Source organism: Diadema setosum, chromosome 21 (assembly GCF_964275005.1).
Source record: "Diadema setosum chromosome 21, eeDiaSeto1, whole genome shotgun sequence".
In the NCBI taxonomy this organism is placed as follows: Eukaryota; Metazoa; Echinodermata; class Echinoidea; order Diadematoida; family Diadematidae; genus Diadema; species Diadema setosum.
Window position 1 is genome coordinate 12,863,855 of NC_092705.1, and position 15,156 is coordinate 12,879,010.

Consider the following 15,156-nt stretch of genomic DNA (forward strand, 5'->3'; position numbering starts at 1 on the left):
TAAAGGAGACCTCCGGATGATTTTCAGATTTTTACATTTGAACAACTATAAATTAGTTATATTGAGGACAGAGTTTCAGAATTTATAATAATTGGGATAGAGAATAAAGATATTTTCAAAATTTAGAACAAATTGCAATGAACAAGGATGATGACATGGCAGAGCCACCGGAAGAATGCATGAGTTGGGGCTCAAGGAAGCAGAACAACAGAAGAAGGCATGCATAGATTATACACAGGTGAACTCGCAAGCAAGCGGTATTTTGATGGACTACACTGCTGCATTTCTGAAATATGTGAACCTCCTATGTCATCATCCTTGTTCAGTGTAATTTGTTTAAGGTTATTCAAAGTATCATTTCTCTGCTCAAGAACCACAATGAATTCCACACATCTATACATGGAGCTGTCGATTTATGTACTACATGATGTGAAATTATGAAAATCGTCTGGGATGCCCCTTTAACACTTCTTGGAAACGGTCTATGCCTATATTGCATTTTAGAACTAGCACACAGCGAGAGAAAAATTAGAGCAGAATATGTGCTTTAAAGGAATTTTGTTGTAGTTAGGACAACAAATCACATAGACTTGCAGACAAAAGAGGATGTTGACAGTAGGGTGTATAATAGAATGTCTTGCCGAACGTAATATGGAAAAATAAATGACCACACGGAAATGGTCAGTCTTTAATCCTTAACGTTGCTGGACGATGTAATTGTAGTAGATTAATCTGAATGTAGCGATACAACAGTAATTTTGTTTTCTGCAACAATTCTTGGCAAGTTGCTCTTGGCAAGTTGCCAACCTGTGACAAGGTCATCGTTGATCAATGGGGGTGAAAATGAGTTTCCAATTACTGGCAGCAACTGAATATTAGCCTAAATTAATTTCAAGATTCAAGTTTCCCAGATTGACTGTGTATAACCGTAGAGGGCGTTATCATTGAGACGCCATCGCACTACCCTGTCAGAACATTATAGCACTTCATTCTGATAATGTATATGACGACCTTTCATCACTCGCGCTAGAATAATTCTTTGATATAACCGCAAGTACAATCGTCCTTTTTGTTTGTTTTATTGTTTCACGTTACATCTCAGTCCCGCAGGTATTCACTTTGAGCGAGCGTTGATCCGTGTTAATCTAAAAGGCAAAAGTAATGCCATTGTGATATGATAACAGAAGCAGTTTCATTATTAACCACGCAATTTGTTGAACTGCGATTCTTTTTCACGGAGGCTGTCCATGAAATAAAATTGCAGTGGAGTTAATGACGCAGTGCAGTGCACATAATCTTCGATAATTCCGAAATTACAATGTACGTTCATTACATAAACCGTAAATCAAAATGTGATGAATATTTCGTCTTGCGCCATTTTACAATACCTAAAGCCCTACTGCACTTCAACTGCGTATTAGCCTTCGTGTCCTATTTTGCCACTTCGGCTTTCGAGTTCGTTTGTTGCGTAAATGTTCCTTGGCCATAATCATCATCATTACGGCCTCTGGGCAGGATGGCTTGTTCCAGTTCTCCCTTAATTTTTCAGAAAATGAGCAAAGCACTTACAAACATAAATGACGTCAACTTCAAAGTATTTTGAACAAGAACACTCTCACTCTCTCGGAAAAAGTCATTGCCCCAGTCAATATTTGACAAGGCAAGGTAGAAGCAAAATATTTCTTTGATTCAGCGCTCAAGTACTGTTGAACAGTCACTTGTAAGTATAATGTCATGATATTCAATTATTTTGGAGTTCATTCTCTATGCAGCCCGTCAAAAATACCATGGCATTTTGTGATCTAGTTATAAACTGAAGTTTCAGCTCTGTTAAAGCCGATTTTCGATTGTTAACGTAGTGACCATGGGTAAATTCTCTTTCGAGAATCTTGTAAGGTTTCGTTGAGGTGGGAAATGCCTATGCCTAATTGATACATTTTGCGGCATTATTGAATGCTGAGTGTTTTCACCTACCCCCCCCCCCGCGCTTTTCAGAGTACTGGGGCCTGTTTCATAAAGAGTTACGATAGATCTCACGCTCGATTTATTGAGCTTAAGATTAATCCTGATCCTAAATCTGTTTCATGAAGATATACATTGATTTAATGGCAGATCAAGAGTAACTCTTTTTCAATCGCATTAATCGTAAGATCAATCTTGCGATCAATCTTTATGAAACAGGACCCTGGTCGAACTCATGGCGTCTTATTCCATGGCAGGGCTATTCCCAAACTTCCAGCGGAAACCTTCCTACCCCCCCCCCCAAAAAAAAGAATAGAAAGAAAAAAAATTAATAAAGACAAAAACTTTGGAGCTTTGGAGCTTTGGAGCCTTTTTTTTTTTTTTTGCACAGAGAAATCCCTTCATTTTACTTCGTCTACTGCAGATTTAAAACCACTCTAGCAAAATCAGAATCTCTCGATCAGAAGGTTATTGAGAGTTTTGATGAATTAAGACTAGAATTTACTCTTTTTGCTCCGTTTTAGGTTCATTCGACCCGATTATGAAGGCGCCGCTAAACACGCACGCAAAATGAAAACTACAAACCTATTGTATGAAGTTAGAATCCCCCCCAAGTTTTAACATTGTACAAAGTGAGTGTCCCAAAGATAATTTCCTCATGCACAAGTTAGAACAAGAACCATGGATTTGAATCGGGCTTCGGACTTCTGGCCATAGTATTTTGACATGATGACCTCAATTTTTTGCGTCATTATTTATCCATATAATAGCGCATCCAACACATAGATAATAATTCGAACACTTGCACTAAAAATGTACAGGGTTCGGAGAAGAGTTGGTATCAGAGGATCTTTCAACAACGTTGTTTTTATTCTTGTCATTGTTCGCAGCATGCCATTTACATCGTAATTATAGTTATCATTTGTGTATGTGTGTGTGTGTGTGTGTGTGCGTGAGCGCTTTTATGCGTTTATGTCCCGTCTGTGAAAAAAAAAAACAAACAAACAAAAAGCCGGGGATATTATTTCGTTCACAATCGATTCCTTTGTTTTGTGACCTTTTCTTTTCATTCTCAAGACTCTACGCTTTTAAATGTCAGATGATTTTATCAAATTCACGTCTAACACTTTCCACGTAAGCGGTAACAAAGCCTGCAACAAGATAAATGCAGCTTGGCAAACAAACAAAATCTGCCTCAGTCGAGCTTAGATGTTTTCATGTCAGAAATTGAGTTTTTGCGAGCAATATGTCATCATTGCTACCATATCAACATGCTTCTTTAACGTATAAAAACAACAATAAACGACGACATTAAAGGAAACCTCGGGATGATTTTCAGACTTTTACAGTAAATTTTAAACAACTATAAATTAGTTATACCGAGTACAGAGTTTCAGAATATATTGATAGTGATTCTGTTGAGGTATAAGAATGTTTTCAAAATTTACAACAAATTGCAATGAACAAGGATGATCACATGGCAGCCTCGCCATAAGAATGCATGAGTTGGGGCTCAAGGAAGCAGAACAAAAGAAGGTGGCATGCATACATTCTACACAAGTGACCTTGTTAAGCAAGTGGTATTGTAATGGTTGACACTGCTAAATTTCTGAAATAATTATGTGAGGCTCCTATGCCATCGACACTGTTCAGTGTAATTTGTTTAAGAATTTTCAGAGTATTGTTTCTCTGCTCAAGGACCACAATAGATTCCACAAATCTATTAATGGAGCTGTCGATTTACTATAGGCCTACATGATGTGAAATTATGAAAATCGTGTGGAATGCCCCTTTAATATAATATTCAAACATTCGTATAGAGCCGGGAACCTAGGAGACATGAATTAAATCCACGGACGGGAAGCTATTAAGATATTGACATTTCAGGTTTTAGAGCAGATGTAAGCGCGCCAGCCATTGTTTTCCACTTTTTCTCGGCTTTAATGTCTACAGCGGCTTTTTTTTTGAGCAAGAAGTAGGGACTGCGTGGCTTAGCATGTCTTCACGCCTTTCCGATAGTGTGCCCTGACGACCTACTTTATATACCTGGCACTACGTCGTGTCCGTTATTGTGTGTTTGCCATACGATTCACAGCTGGTGACTTGAGACGTCTGCAATATTTTTTTTTTCACTTTGCATCTGAGATGATGGCTGGATGGTCCATATTCAGCTGCATTATAGCTGGTCTTCCATGGGATCCTGTTTGACGCGAGGCGGGACCGTGCGCTTCACTGCGTTTAGTATGCACCCTGCTCTTTGCGATGCGATGAATGAACTATGAATGAAGCGGGGTCTTTTTTTCTAATACGTGCATGGGTTGTGACTCTCTCACACAGGGGAACTCCATCTTACAGTGTATGTTCTTCCCGAGGCACAGAGTGTTTTACCTCTTTAACACTAGACATGTTAGAGGGGATGGTATGATTATGTAGATAACGTTGCTTAGTTAGACTCGGAATTTGAAACCGGGGTCATGTGGACTGGGAGGCAGTTCTCTCTACCAGTCGGTGATTCAATCACAAATCGCTGCGACTTTCTAAAGCTCCTTTTGTGTAAGGTGAAATTTCGATTTAAATTAACCAGATTGCCTTATACGAAATGAGAGAGATTAAAAAAAGACCACACAAACAGGATTTTACGCCATTAAAGGAGAAGTACTATAAGTATCGTTTTTGTTTCCTTGCAAGCCATAGCAAGGGCAAGGAAAATAGAGGGCTTCATCTTTCTCTCTGGATGGAATAGTCGTAATTTAAGTTGTCATTTTATGCTATTCGAAAAACTTTTTTCCTTCGCTCTGCATCAGAAATCATTGTGTGAATTATTTTTTATTGGTGTTGTATTGTTTTCGTGTTTTTAGAAAGGGTATAATCATGCAGGGTAGGGTTGCACAATCCATTTTTTTTTTCAGGCAGTGAACACATAGACCAAAGTAATGGAAGATTGTTGTAACTTGAATATGAGCTGCCGTGACGTCACGGGAAGCAGATGGTATGTCATGCCCTTCTTTCGCTGACGCCAAAAGTTGGTATAAACAATGTTCCCGCAAAACCGTATCTCTGTGGAGTTTCCTGTTATATGCGTATGTTGTGCCACGCTGCGCAAGGGATCAACGCCCACATTCCCACCTGAAAAGAGTAGAGAGACAAAGCGCCATGATTGAGGTCCGATGCCATATGAATGTCGCTACGAAGCTGTGTGTCCAACGTAACCACATTAACAACCCCCTGAGCTGTTCTGACTCCGCCTCCACCTTATTTCATCATTCTGAACCTCTCCTTACTCTCTCTCACTCACTCCCTTTCTTTCTTCTTCTAACTCTATTCCTCACACATGCACAGAGACACGCGCGAACATTTTCACTCATTCTTTGGCACACACACACACACACACACATACTCACAAACTCTCTCTCTCTCCCTCTCTTTTCACCTCTTCCCGTCTCATTCTGGTCACCCACGTGATTGCGCGCGAGCCAATCCCGTCACAGTGCGGGTCACTTGTTCCGCGCTAATCGCCAGCTCTTTTGCGACCACCTTTCAGCACTCGTCTTGTCGCTTGGTCGCGAAGCGCTGCTTGGTTAGAAGAGAAGGTAACTCGACTCGGCGAAGCATCGCTATTATTTTTTCTGGTCTTCGCGTCCCCGCCACCTGTAAAGATCCCCCAGTATAATGTCTTCGACGTACTCCGCACACTTTCTTTTCAATAGCGTCGCGGGGAGAGTTCGGAGCAGACCGTCTTCCCAATCCCGGAGATCGTTTACGCTGCGTCGCACATCAAGCGCTATGGTAAATATTGCCATTTTTTTTTGCATGTTCCATGCAAGCCCGTAGTACAGACGAGACATGCTTTCTCTATTCTCCCTCGAGAAAAGAAGTTTTCATAAACAACTGAGCGGACTCTCAGTCAAAATGATTGTTGTTTGATTATGACCACGGTGTATGTCAGCTCTTAACGTCTTCACGGACAAGCTTTGAAATCTGGGGAAGATGTTGAAAGAGTGCGTAATTCACCGAATGAATTATGGTCGTGTTATACGCACCTGTCCAACAGGAGTGTAAAACGAACCCTATCTTTTTTTGCTATCTATTCATTTTCTATGACAATTAAGATCGTTGTTTGTTTGGTTTTTTTTGACGCGATTTCTCCTTTGTCTTTGATTGTTCTGTAGTATAGGTGCAAGCTGCAAAAGAAAAAAGGCTTCATTCAGAAGTTTGTGTGGATGTCTTTAATTGCCGACAATGTATGGTTTCTTTCGAGGCGTAAATTCAAGGGAGGAGGATGTTTTGCTAACAGGGCTTCAGCAGATTCTGAAGTTTATTGATTTTTGAGTCTGTATTCAGTAATTCTCTTGTTTACTTGTATCAATGATGCGTTGAACGTTCATTTGTGTGTAACGGTTTGTCATTTTACCAACCGTTACAAGGGGCAAGGCAATCCCACAATTTGTAAATCTATCGAAGATGTGTGCGTGTGTACTTCTGAGTGTATATGTTTGTATTTGTTTGTGTTGTGTGTGTGTTTTTTTTTTTGTGTGTGTACTTGTATGTGTGTGCCATAGCCTTCATTATGTATCTACCAATTCATTGTCTACTACTATCAAAAGAATTGAATAGTGTAATCGTTCTTTCCCTTGAATACTTTGTAACCGTAAACAAATTTTGTCAAAGCCCTATTTATACATAGCGCCTTGGCACCACGTTGTGGAGAAAATGGTATTTGTGACCGTTGCTTTTGTTATAATCGTTTTGGTGTTCTGCCGAGTAGACATGATGACAGTCTGTAAAATGTACATGCTCATGTTATACTTTAACATATAATATTGATGCATTGTTTTGTTTTACTTTGTCGTTGTTTCTGTGGTGTTTCCGCAGAAAATTCCACCCTGTTAATCTCAATCTAACGTCTGCTCTGAATTAGTCATTCAGATGACGTTTTCGCTGCTACCAATGTCACTCATTGTAATGTTCAGAGAAACGGAGTGATCTCCAGGGGTTATGAATCATTGACATATTATTTCCACAGTGTCTCCCTTTGACTCACACAGACCCATTCTCTTCTTCATTGTTAGAATTTCGTATGGCGCATGAATTTGGTTAGAATAATGGTAACAATAATGATAACTACGTTGGTACGCTTCGTCTCTGCAAAGTTAAGCAGTGAAGTGCGTGATTATTTTGTCAACACAGATCTTTTCATGGCGTAATCTATCCTAATTCGCTTAATGCAGTTTTTTAGCTCGTTGATCAAGGCGACATAAACGAGGAGAAAGAATCGCTGCCTCAGCTCTTTAAGTGCTCGCTCCATTTTGACACATTACTCCAATTTATTAGGACTGATTGCATTACACCTCGTCGTCTTGGTCGAGAAGATTTCATCAGGGTGTAATTATTTCTGCAGTCGATTTTTTTCTCATGTGTTCACCATTTACCACTTTCTCGTTGTCGAGAAAGAAAAGAAAGACAGAAAGAGCGGGGGGGGGGAGTGAGAGAGAGTGAGGGAGGTTGCATTCTGGGCTCTGCGTTTCGACAAACAGATATGTTTCGCTGATTCGCCTTCGGGGTGTCATTCTCCTCTTTTTTTTTTACCCACCATATTTCGGGTTCCGACTTTTCTAGAGTAAATTAAATCATCATCTAATGATTTCCTCTCTGTTTCCCCCACTCCTTCTCTCCATCTCTCCACTTCTTTCTCTCTTTCTTTCGTTCTCTCTTTCTTTATGTCTTTCTTTCTTTCTTTCTTTCTTTCTTTCCTTCCTTCCTTCTTTCTTTCTTTAATCAAACAACAGATGCTGTACACCATGAAACTGCTAATGGCAGTGGTTTTCTGCCTGTGTTTTGCCGTCCCGTCACCAGTACTGTCTTTCACTATGCCTGGAGTGGCATTCCCAGCGAACCAGATGGCGGACAACGAGGAAATGGCGGGAGATGAAAACGAAATACATTCGGTGAGTTAGAACCGTCTGCTTTCTTGGGGGGGGGGGGTCATAACTTTTCGCATTAACCTTTCGCATAACTCGCCTTTCAAATGCAATTTCTCAATCAGAAATAAAATTCAAACCGAAGCAAACCGAAACAAACTCTCCTAGGCATAATCACAGCACACTTTTATTATCAATGTTGCAATGATTATCCTTTCTGTGTTTGCTTTCAATTTTGTCGGTTTTTGGTCTTACCATGCAAACGTTTATTGAGTACATGGGCAAAAGCGAGTGAAACAAACAAGGGCGGATTAAGAAGAAGGACGCGAGACAGACAAACAGACAGACAGACAGATAGACAGGCAGACAGAAAATGACAGAGACAGTGACACAGAGAGAAGTAAAGAGCTACCAGTTGCACACATACACACATCCACATGCGGACACAGAGTTTCATTCCTCAAATGCCCCTATTGTGTCCGCTGAATAAAATGCTCTGATAGTATATGAAAGAATATACCCTTGGACGTGGTCTTCTTTCAGAACCGCATATTTCTTGCCAAACTGAATTTCAGTGCTGCCACTGACAGTGAAATTTCGATTCTGAAATCACAAATACATTAACGTCTTTGAGGGAAGTAAACATTGAAGAATAAACATATACACACAAACACTTACAGACACACTCGCGAACATTGTTATATCCTCGAAAACGAATTAATGAAAAGATATCGCACATTTCACTAATTAGACTTACATTAAAATGAGTAATTGCTTTCTTTTTTTTTACATTGCATCTCTGTACACGGATAATAGAGGATAAAGGAAAATTGATGCTATCGTTTCAAAATACAGGCAGAGCCTTTATCCCTTTTATTGGGAAATTTCGAAATCCCCGGACTTAGCAGACACGCGTCAAACATGAAATTGTAATCAAACGCTGCTCCTTATGTTCTCACTAATAATACATTTATTAGATAGCGCCTATCTAAACTAAAAGGCTATCATGTCAGTAACATCACTTTGACAGCAGTGGACGGGTCTAGGACTTGTCCCCCGGAGGACAACTCCCCCGGGGACTACTCCCACCTGACAACTCCCCCGGAGGACGTCTCCCCCGGAGGACTACTCCCCCGGAGGATGTCTCCCCCGGAGGACGACTCCCCCGGGGGACGACTCCCCCGGGGGACAACTGCCCCGGGGGACAACTCCCCCGGAGGACAACTCCCCCGGAGGACAACTCCCCCGGAGGACCACTCCCCCGGGGGACCACTCCCCCGGAGGATCACTCCCCCGGGGGACAACTCCCCCGGGGGACAACTCCCCCGGGGGACAACTCCCCCGGGGGGACAACTCCCCCGGGGGACAACTCCCCCGGGGGATAACTCCCCCGGAGGACAACTCCCCCGGAGGACAACTCCCCCGGAGGACAACTCCCCCGGAGGACAACTGCCCAGGGGACGTCTCCTGGGGGACAATCCCATACTGAACAGAGATTTTTGTGTGTGTGTGTGTGTGTGTGTGTGTGCGTGTCCTAGAAATTAGAATTAGATTCATCTGTGTAAAAACAGTATTCTTTTTTAAATAAAATTTAAATTAAAGTTGGCGTTACCTGAGACACGTCCATCTTTATAACAAAGTTTTTGAAATGTCAGCACAAAGTTTTTACTTTTGTACACACTACATGTAATGTCGAAAAAAGTAGAAACGCAGGTCCATTTTATCACTGAAAATTGGTCAAGAGATAAACACATTGACGGATACACGCTTTTGAGGGGAGAGTTCATTCCTTAGTATGTACCTGCTATTCTTCATTATTTTATAATATTTTAAGAAGTCCATTCTTTGATGATTTTCTTTTTCTTTTTGCAATTCATGATTATGATAAGAAATATGTTAAATGAAAGAAAGATATCATTCAGAGGGGTGAAGGCTCAAGTTTTTGAGTTTCTTCAGTTTGTCTCCCTCTACAAAGGAAGAAATACCCTTTTAATGGGGTTTTGATTTTTATCTTAGATTCTTATGATAGTTACTATCCTGTATGTCACTGTCAGTAATTTCATTGTGCAATTTTCGTTTGTTATGTTGACTGTGAATTTATCTGAACATCATTACAATTCTTAATGTCGGAGTAATAATTGACAGAAAAAAATATGAATATTCTGTGCCTGAAAAGACTTGAACGTGTAAAAAGGTAATATCTTCCAACAGCCCTGGGAAAGCACACCCGCACGACCAACACAAATCTCTCAACCACAAAGATGGGATGATTCGAGTTTCAATTAATTGAAAATGGAGTTTTGTTTTACACAGTTTTATTTGATAACGTTTGAACATGGAAAACAAAAACCAAAACAAAAAATGTCTAGCGTAAGAGTAATTGAAGTTAGTATGCAAACAACACTTTTGCACGTAATGGTATACCGGAGATTGTGGTATCAGATAATGGTACACAGTTTACAAGTGACCAGTTCAAAGAGTTTGCTTGTCAGTACCAATTCAAGCATGTCACGTCTTCATCACTTTCTACATAGCAATGGGAAAGTTGAAAAGACAGTACAAATCGCAATGTCTAATGAAAAAGGCAATGAGAGATGGAACAGATCCAGGTTTGGCATTTCTTGACTATCGGAACACACCGATCGGTGGGCTAGATGCTAGTCCTGTACAATTGTTGATGCAGAGGAGGACAAGGACCACCCTGCCAACAGCTAGTCAGCTGCTGAAACCAAAAGTAATAAAGAATGTGCAAACAAAGCTGACCAAGAAACAAAAGTGCAGTAAAATTACTTTGATTGAAGCGAAAAGCGTTGTTGTTTCAAAGACAAAGTTTCCAAGAAGTTGCATAGTGGAATGTGAAGGAAAATGCTCCTGTCAAAACAGAATTGACATCAGAAGAGGTACAGCGGAAAACAATCCTTAATGCAACAAAGCTAGATGACTCAACATAATATCGTATCACAAGATCAGGTCAAAAATATTGACCAGTGTAAAAACTTATCTATTTTATAGGATAGATACCGGAATTTGACGGGAAATGAAATGACAATGATCACGGGGTTGTGATAATGTTTAGATGTTGAACTATTCATCTGGAGAGTAGAGTTGGTTACATTTTGAGTGCAATAAATGTGTTTCATCTAACTTATCAAAAGTAACAGAGAAACAATGATTAACGTTTCTTCAAAGACAAAAATAACACATTTCTAAAAGTGAACAAAAGTACAGTTTACAAAACAATCACAAGTATTCCTCCAAGTGTGAAGAGCGAGATTGAACTTACGTCGTTATAAGAGTGCGTTGTAATGTGTCATACAAAGCCGTGATATCTCAATATTGAAGTGAAGTGTTACTCACTTTACAAGTATCAGTAATGTTTGTGTTTATAAGATGTGTTGCTATGATTACACATGTAGTAAAGTTGAATGTAAGATATAAGATATGGCAAGTCAAACACGCCCATACAAGACGTATTTCCATTATCACTCAATAATAGGACAAGTATATTGTGTGAACAACGTATCAAATAATTGCCATGATAATCCTAAAAAGACAATGGCTTATTAATTAAGTTTCAGTGGTCATGGTGGTAGTTGATAAATGAAAAAATCTGTGTGAAAAAGAGAAACTTTACTTTTCTAAAAAAAAGGGAGATGCCAAATGTTTGAGATTAGTACAGTTTGAACGCAGAGACTAGTGCCTAGCTATGCAGCACCAACCAATCCCCACAGAGATGATGCTGTTGCTATGCTCTATAGTTACCCCTCTCGAGAAACCCCGGAGGTAGATGTACTACCTCAGCAAACTTCCTTACTTGCACCCAAGACCTAGAAGAATAAAAACATATCAACCTATCACCTGCGTGTTAACAAAATGTGCACATATACTTTTTGACCAGTGTCCGTTTCTTCCCTTGGGCATCCGATGCAATCGATATCGCTAAAGCATTTGCATTGTTCAAACTCGTCATGATTGTAATACAACAAATTACTGCCAAGATCGTGTGCTTATTCTGACTGATTAAAGAAACAAAAAGGAACTCTCTAAATAACAGGCTAAATATTACAGTCGTCATCCCTTGATATCTCTTAGAGATGGGCTAAAGAGGATGACATTTTCAGAACATGCTCATCACACCTTAGTTTGATGACTTTGTGCCTACTGACACCATTTTTGAAAAAAAAAAAAAAAGAACGAAAAATGCGAAATCCAGGGTGCCCCGGCCGAAAAGCTGGTCGCCGTTTCGGCTTTAAAAAGACATTTCTGGTTATAACTCGGCTATTTTTTGGTCAATTGTGATGGTTTTGGTGTCTAACCCCATGTTTTGGGGGTCAAGGAAATGGATTATAATGATAATTTTGGTGTAAAACCTAACCTTCCACATGATACTAACCTTTTGCCCATATTTAGGCATAAAATTTCCTTGCCTTTTACCCCTACCCCAACTGCCATTTTTTTTTTTGCATTTTTCTGTATTTTTTCAAGTAGTATTGACTACCATACTCTTAATAACAAGTTCTAGCTATCAATCTGGTGTTTTCTACCAACAATAGTACAGCAAGGGTTATGTTATACGTGTGTCATGCAGATACCGGTATGTGGCTGGTGCATTCAGGATGCATGGTAACTGTGCAACCAGTGCTAATACTGTTTCTGCATCATAGTGCCTAATGCCGGTTATGCTTTGTTATAAAGATGGACGTGTCTTAGGTAACGGTAACTTTAATTTAAATTCTGTATAAAAAGAATACTGTTTTTACACAGATGAATTCAATTTTAATTTCTAGGACACGAATAAGAAACATCTCTGTCCAGTTATGGGATTGTCCCCCAGGAGACGTCCCCGGGGCAGTTGTCAGGTGGGAGTTGTCCTCCGGGGGAGTTGTCCCCCGGGGGAGATGTCCCCCGGGGGAGTTGTCCCCCGGGGGAGTTGTCCCCCGGGGGAGTTGTCCCCCGGGGGAGTGGTCCTCCGGGGGAGTGGTCCCTCGGGGGAGTTGTCCCCCGGGGGAGTTGTCCTCCGGGGGAGTGGTCCCCCGGGGGAGTGGTCCTCCGGGGGAGTGGTCCTCCGGGGGAGTGGTCCCTCGGGGGAGTTGTCCCCCGGGGGAGTTGTCCCCCGGGGGAGACGTCCTCCGGGGGAGTAGTCCTCCGGGGGAGACGTCCTCCGGGGGAGTGGTCCTCCGGGGGAGCTGTCAGGTGGGAGTAGTCCCCGGGGGACTAGTCCTCCGGGGGAGTTGTCCTGATACGGCAGTGGACATATATCATGATTCTACAAATCTTCTTCAGTGAATCTTTTTGACATTGTCTCAGATTAGGAGTAATATATCACTCATTACTTTCGAAGTCGTTAGCCTTCATTTCTAATAGACAGCGCTTACATTGGATAACAGTTCACCTTGCGTTGGTATGGCGTGACTGCAAAGGAGATTATTTTTGAGCACCGTGTTGGACCGTGTCATTTATGACATTGGTTATAAAACAATCATAATGTTGATGATTATGTATAGTTGATTATTTGTATTCGTAGTTGATTTATTTTTTTGTTTGCTCGTTTGTTTGATTTTGATAATTGTAAAGCGCTTTGCAACATGTTTGTATTAAGCGCTATATAAATATTTCATATTATCATTATTATGTCATCAAGTGTTTAACATCAATGTCATTTTAGCAATAAAACGCACTGTACAGCTTCATGGTCGACAATGCAATAACGACCTGTTGCTTGTCTCATATTTTTTCTCTCACAGATAGCTCAAAATCTCATCCACTCGGTGCTCGCCGACGCGGAAGAAGAAAGCGGGCCCCGGCAGGCCGTCGACGACGACGACGACGAGGAAATTTTGTCAAAACGTGCAGCGGGATCGTCGAAGAGACCCGAGCGGGAAATTCGAGCGCGCGCGCATCCCGCGTTCCCACTGGGCAGGCGGAATCCCATGAGTAGCCGATCCAAATTCACCTTCGGGAAGCGCTCCCAACCGCAACTCGTGAGACCGAGCACGCAAGATATCCTAGACGAACTCAGACTGGACGCCGCCGCCGTAGACAGCTGGAGAAATAACAAGCAGCTGGAGCTCCTCAAGGATGCTGCCCTCTACGATAGCATGCAGGATAACCACCAAGTTCAGAAGGACGCTTACTCTTCTTTCTCCTTCGGGAAGCGCGGGATGTCTGCGTTTTCATTCGGCAAGCGAGGAATGCCGAGTTTTGCATTCGGCAAGCGGGCCGTGCCCAGTTTTGCATTCGGCAAGAGAGGTGTCGGTTCGGCATTTGCGTTCGGAAAGCGAGATTGGGACCCGACGGAACAGGACTTGGCCGCTTTTGAAGAAACAGGTCCATATGACGTGAAAAGAGCAGATTTAGCCTTCGCTTTCGGGAAAAGAGATACTCAATAAAAGACTCGATCACTAACAATTCTCCGATATTTGTAATAAAAAATGCCAGACCGTCATGCTTCAACGTCTTTTCCGGTACGCATCGTTTATTTTGACTTTAGAACTCTATCTAGTGCAAAAAAAAAAAAAGGAACAATGAGCCTTGTTGCGCAGGGCTAGAAAGACGTGTTGTACGCAGAGCGCAGTGCCGAAACGACTTAAGTTCCTGTATCAATACTTTTGGCTGCTATAATTGTTCCTCACACTTGAGGATTTACCAATGAAATGTTTGTCGCATCTTGCAATTGAGTAACAAGGCTGGAATCTGACTTCCTAGATTGAGAAGAACGCTAATTTGATTTGTCGGTACGAGACAGCGCACTAATCGCTTATAAAGAAAAAAAAATCAAATGACTGTTTTTTGTTTTTTTTTAGCCCGAGAGTAATGAATCCCTTTAAATTTTAACCGTATTGAACTGACACTCCTTGTAGCCTTGTGCGGACATTGCAGTATCTGTTTTATGGTATTTGTCAATTTTTAGTATGAACATAGGCCATTATTTACTTGCTAATTTCTGTCAAATCGTTAAATAATTGTGACGCTTTAGTTGCGGCCAACGCTCATTGGATCGTTACTGGTGTTTCTTACAAATGCACAGATAAAGAGGACACAAAACAACAAAAGTTGAAAGTTATAGTCACTTGTGATAACAAAGCTACAGGAGCGTACTAGTATATATGATTGAAAAGGAATAAACGTAAAGTTATCCGATAGGGCAGTAGGCCTAAATTCAAATTTTGTGCCTCGAGTATCGACTGTATCGCAAGGTACTAGTACCTCTAAATGAAATGCTGTAATGGTTCAAATTAATGCCACCTTATGATCACTGCATGATTAGCTTCTTCCA

At 41.1% G+C, this 15,156-nt stretch overlaps 1 protein-coding gene across 1 annotated transcript; it reads left to right on the forward strand.

Moving 5' to 3' along the window:
• The first annotated feature begins 5,631 nt into the window (after window positions 1-5,631).
• Window positions 5,632-14,304, forward strand: LOC140244761 (uncharacterized). Its single transcript, XM_072324380.1, has 3 exons — window positions 5,632-5,748; window positions 7,749-7,907; window positions 13,625-14,304. Exons 1-3 carry the CDS (start codon window positions 5,632-5,634, stop codon window positions 14,267-14,269), a joined length of 921 nt encoding a protein of 306 aa, XP_072180481.1. The 3' UTR covers window positions 14,270-14,304.
• Window positions 14,305-15,156: the final 852 nt, after the last annotated feature.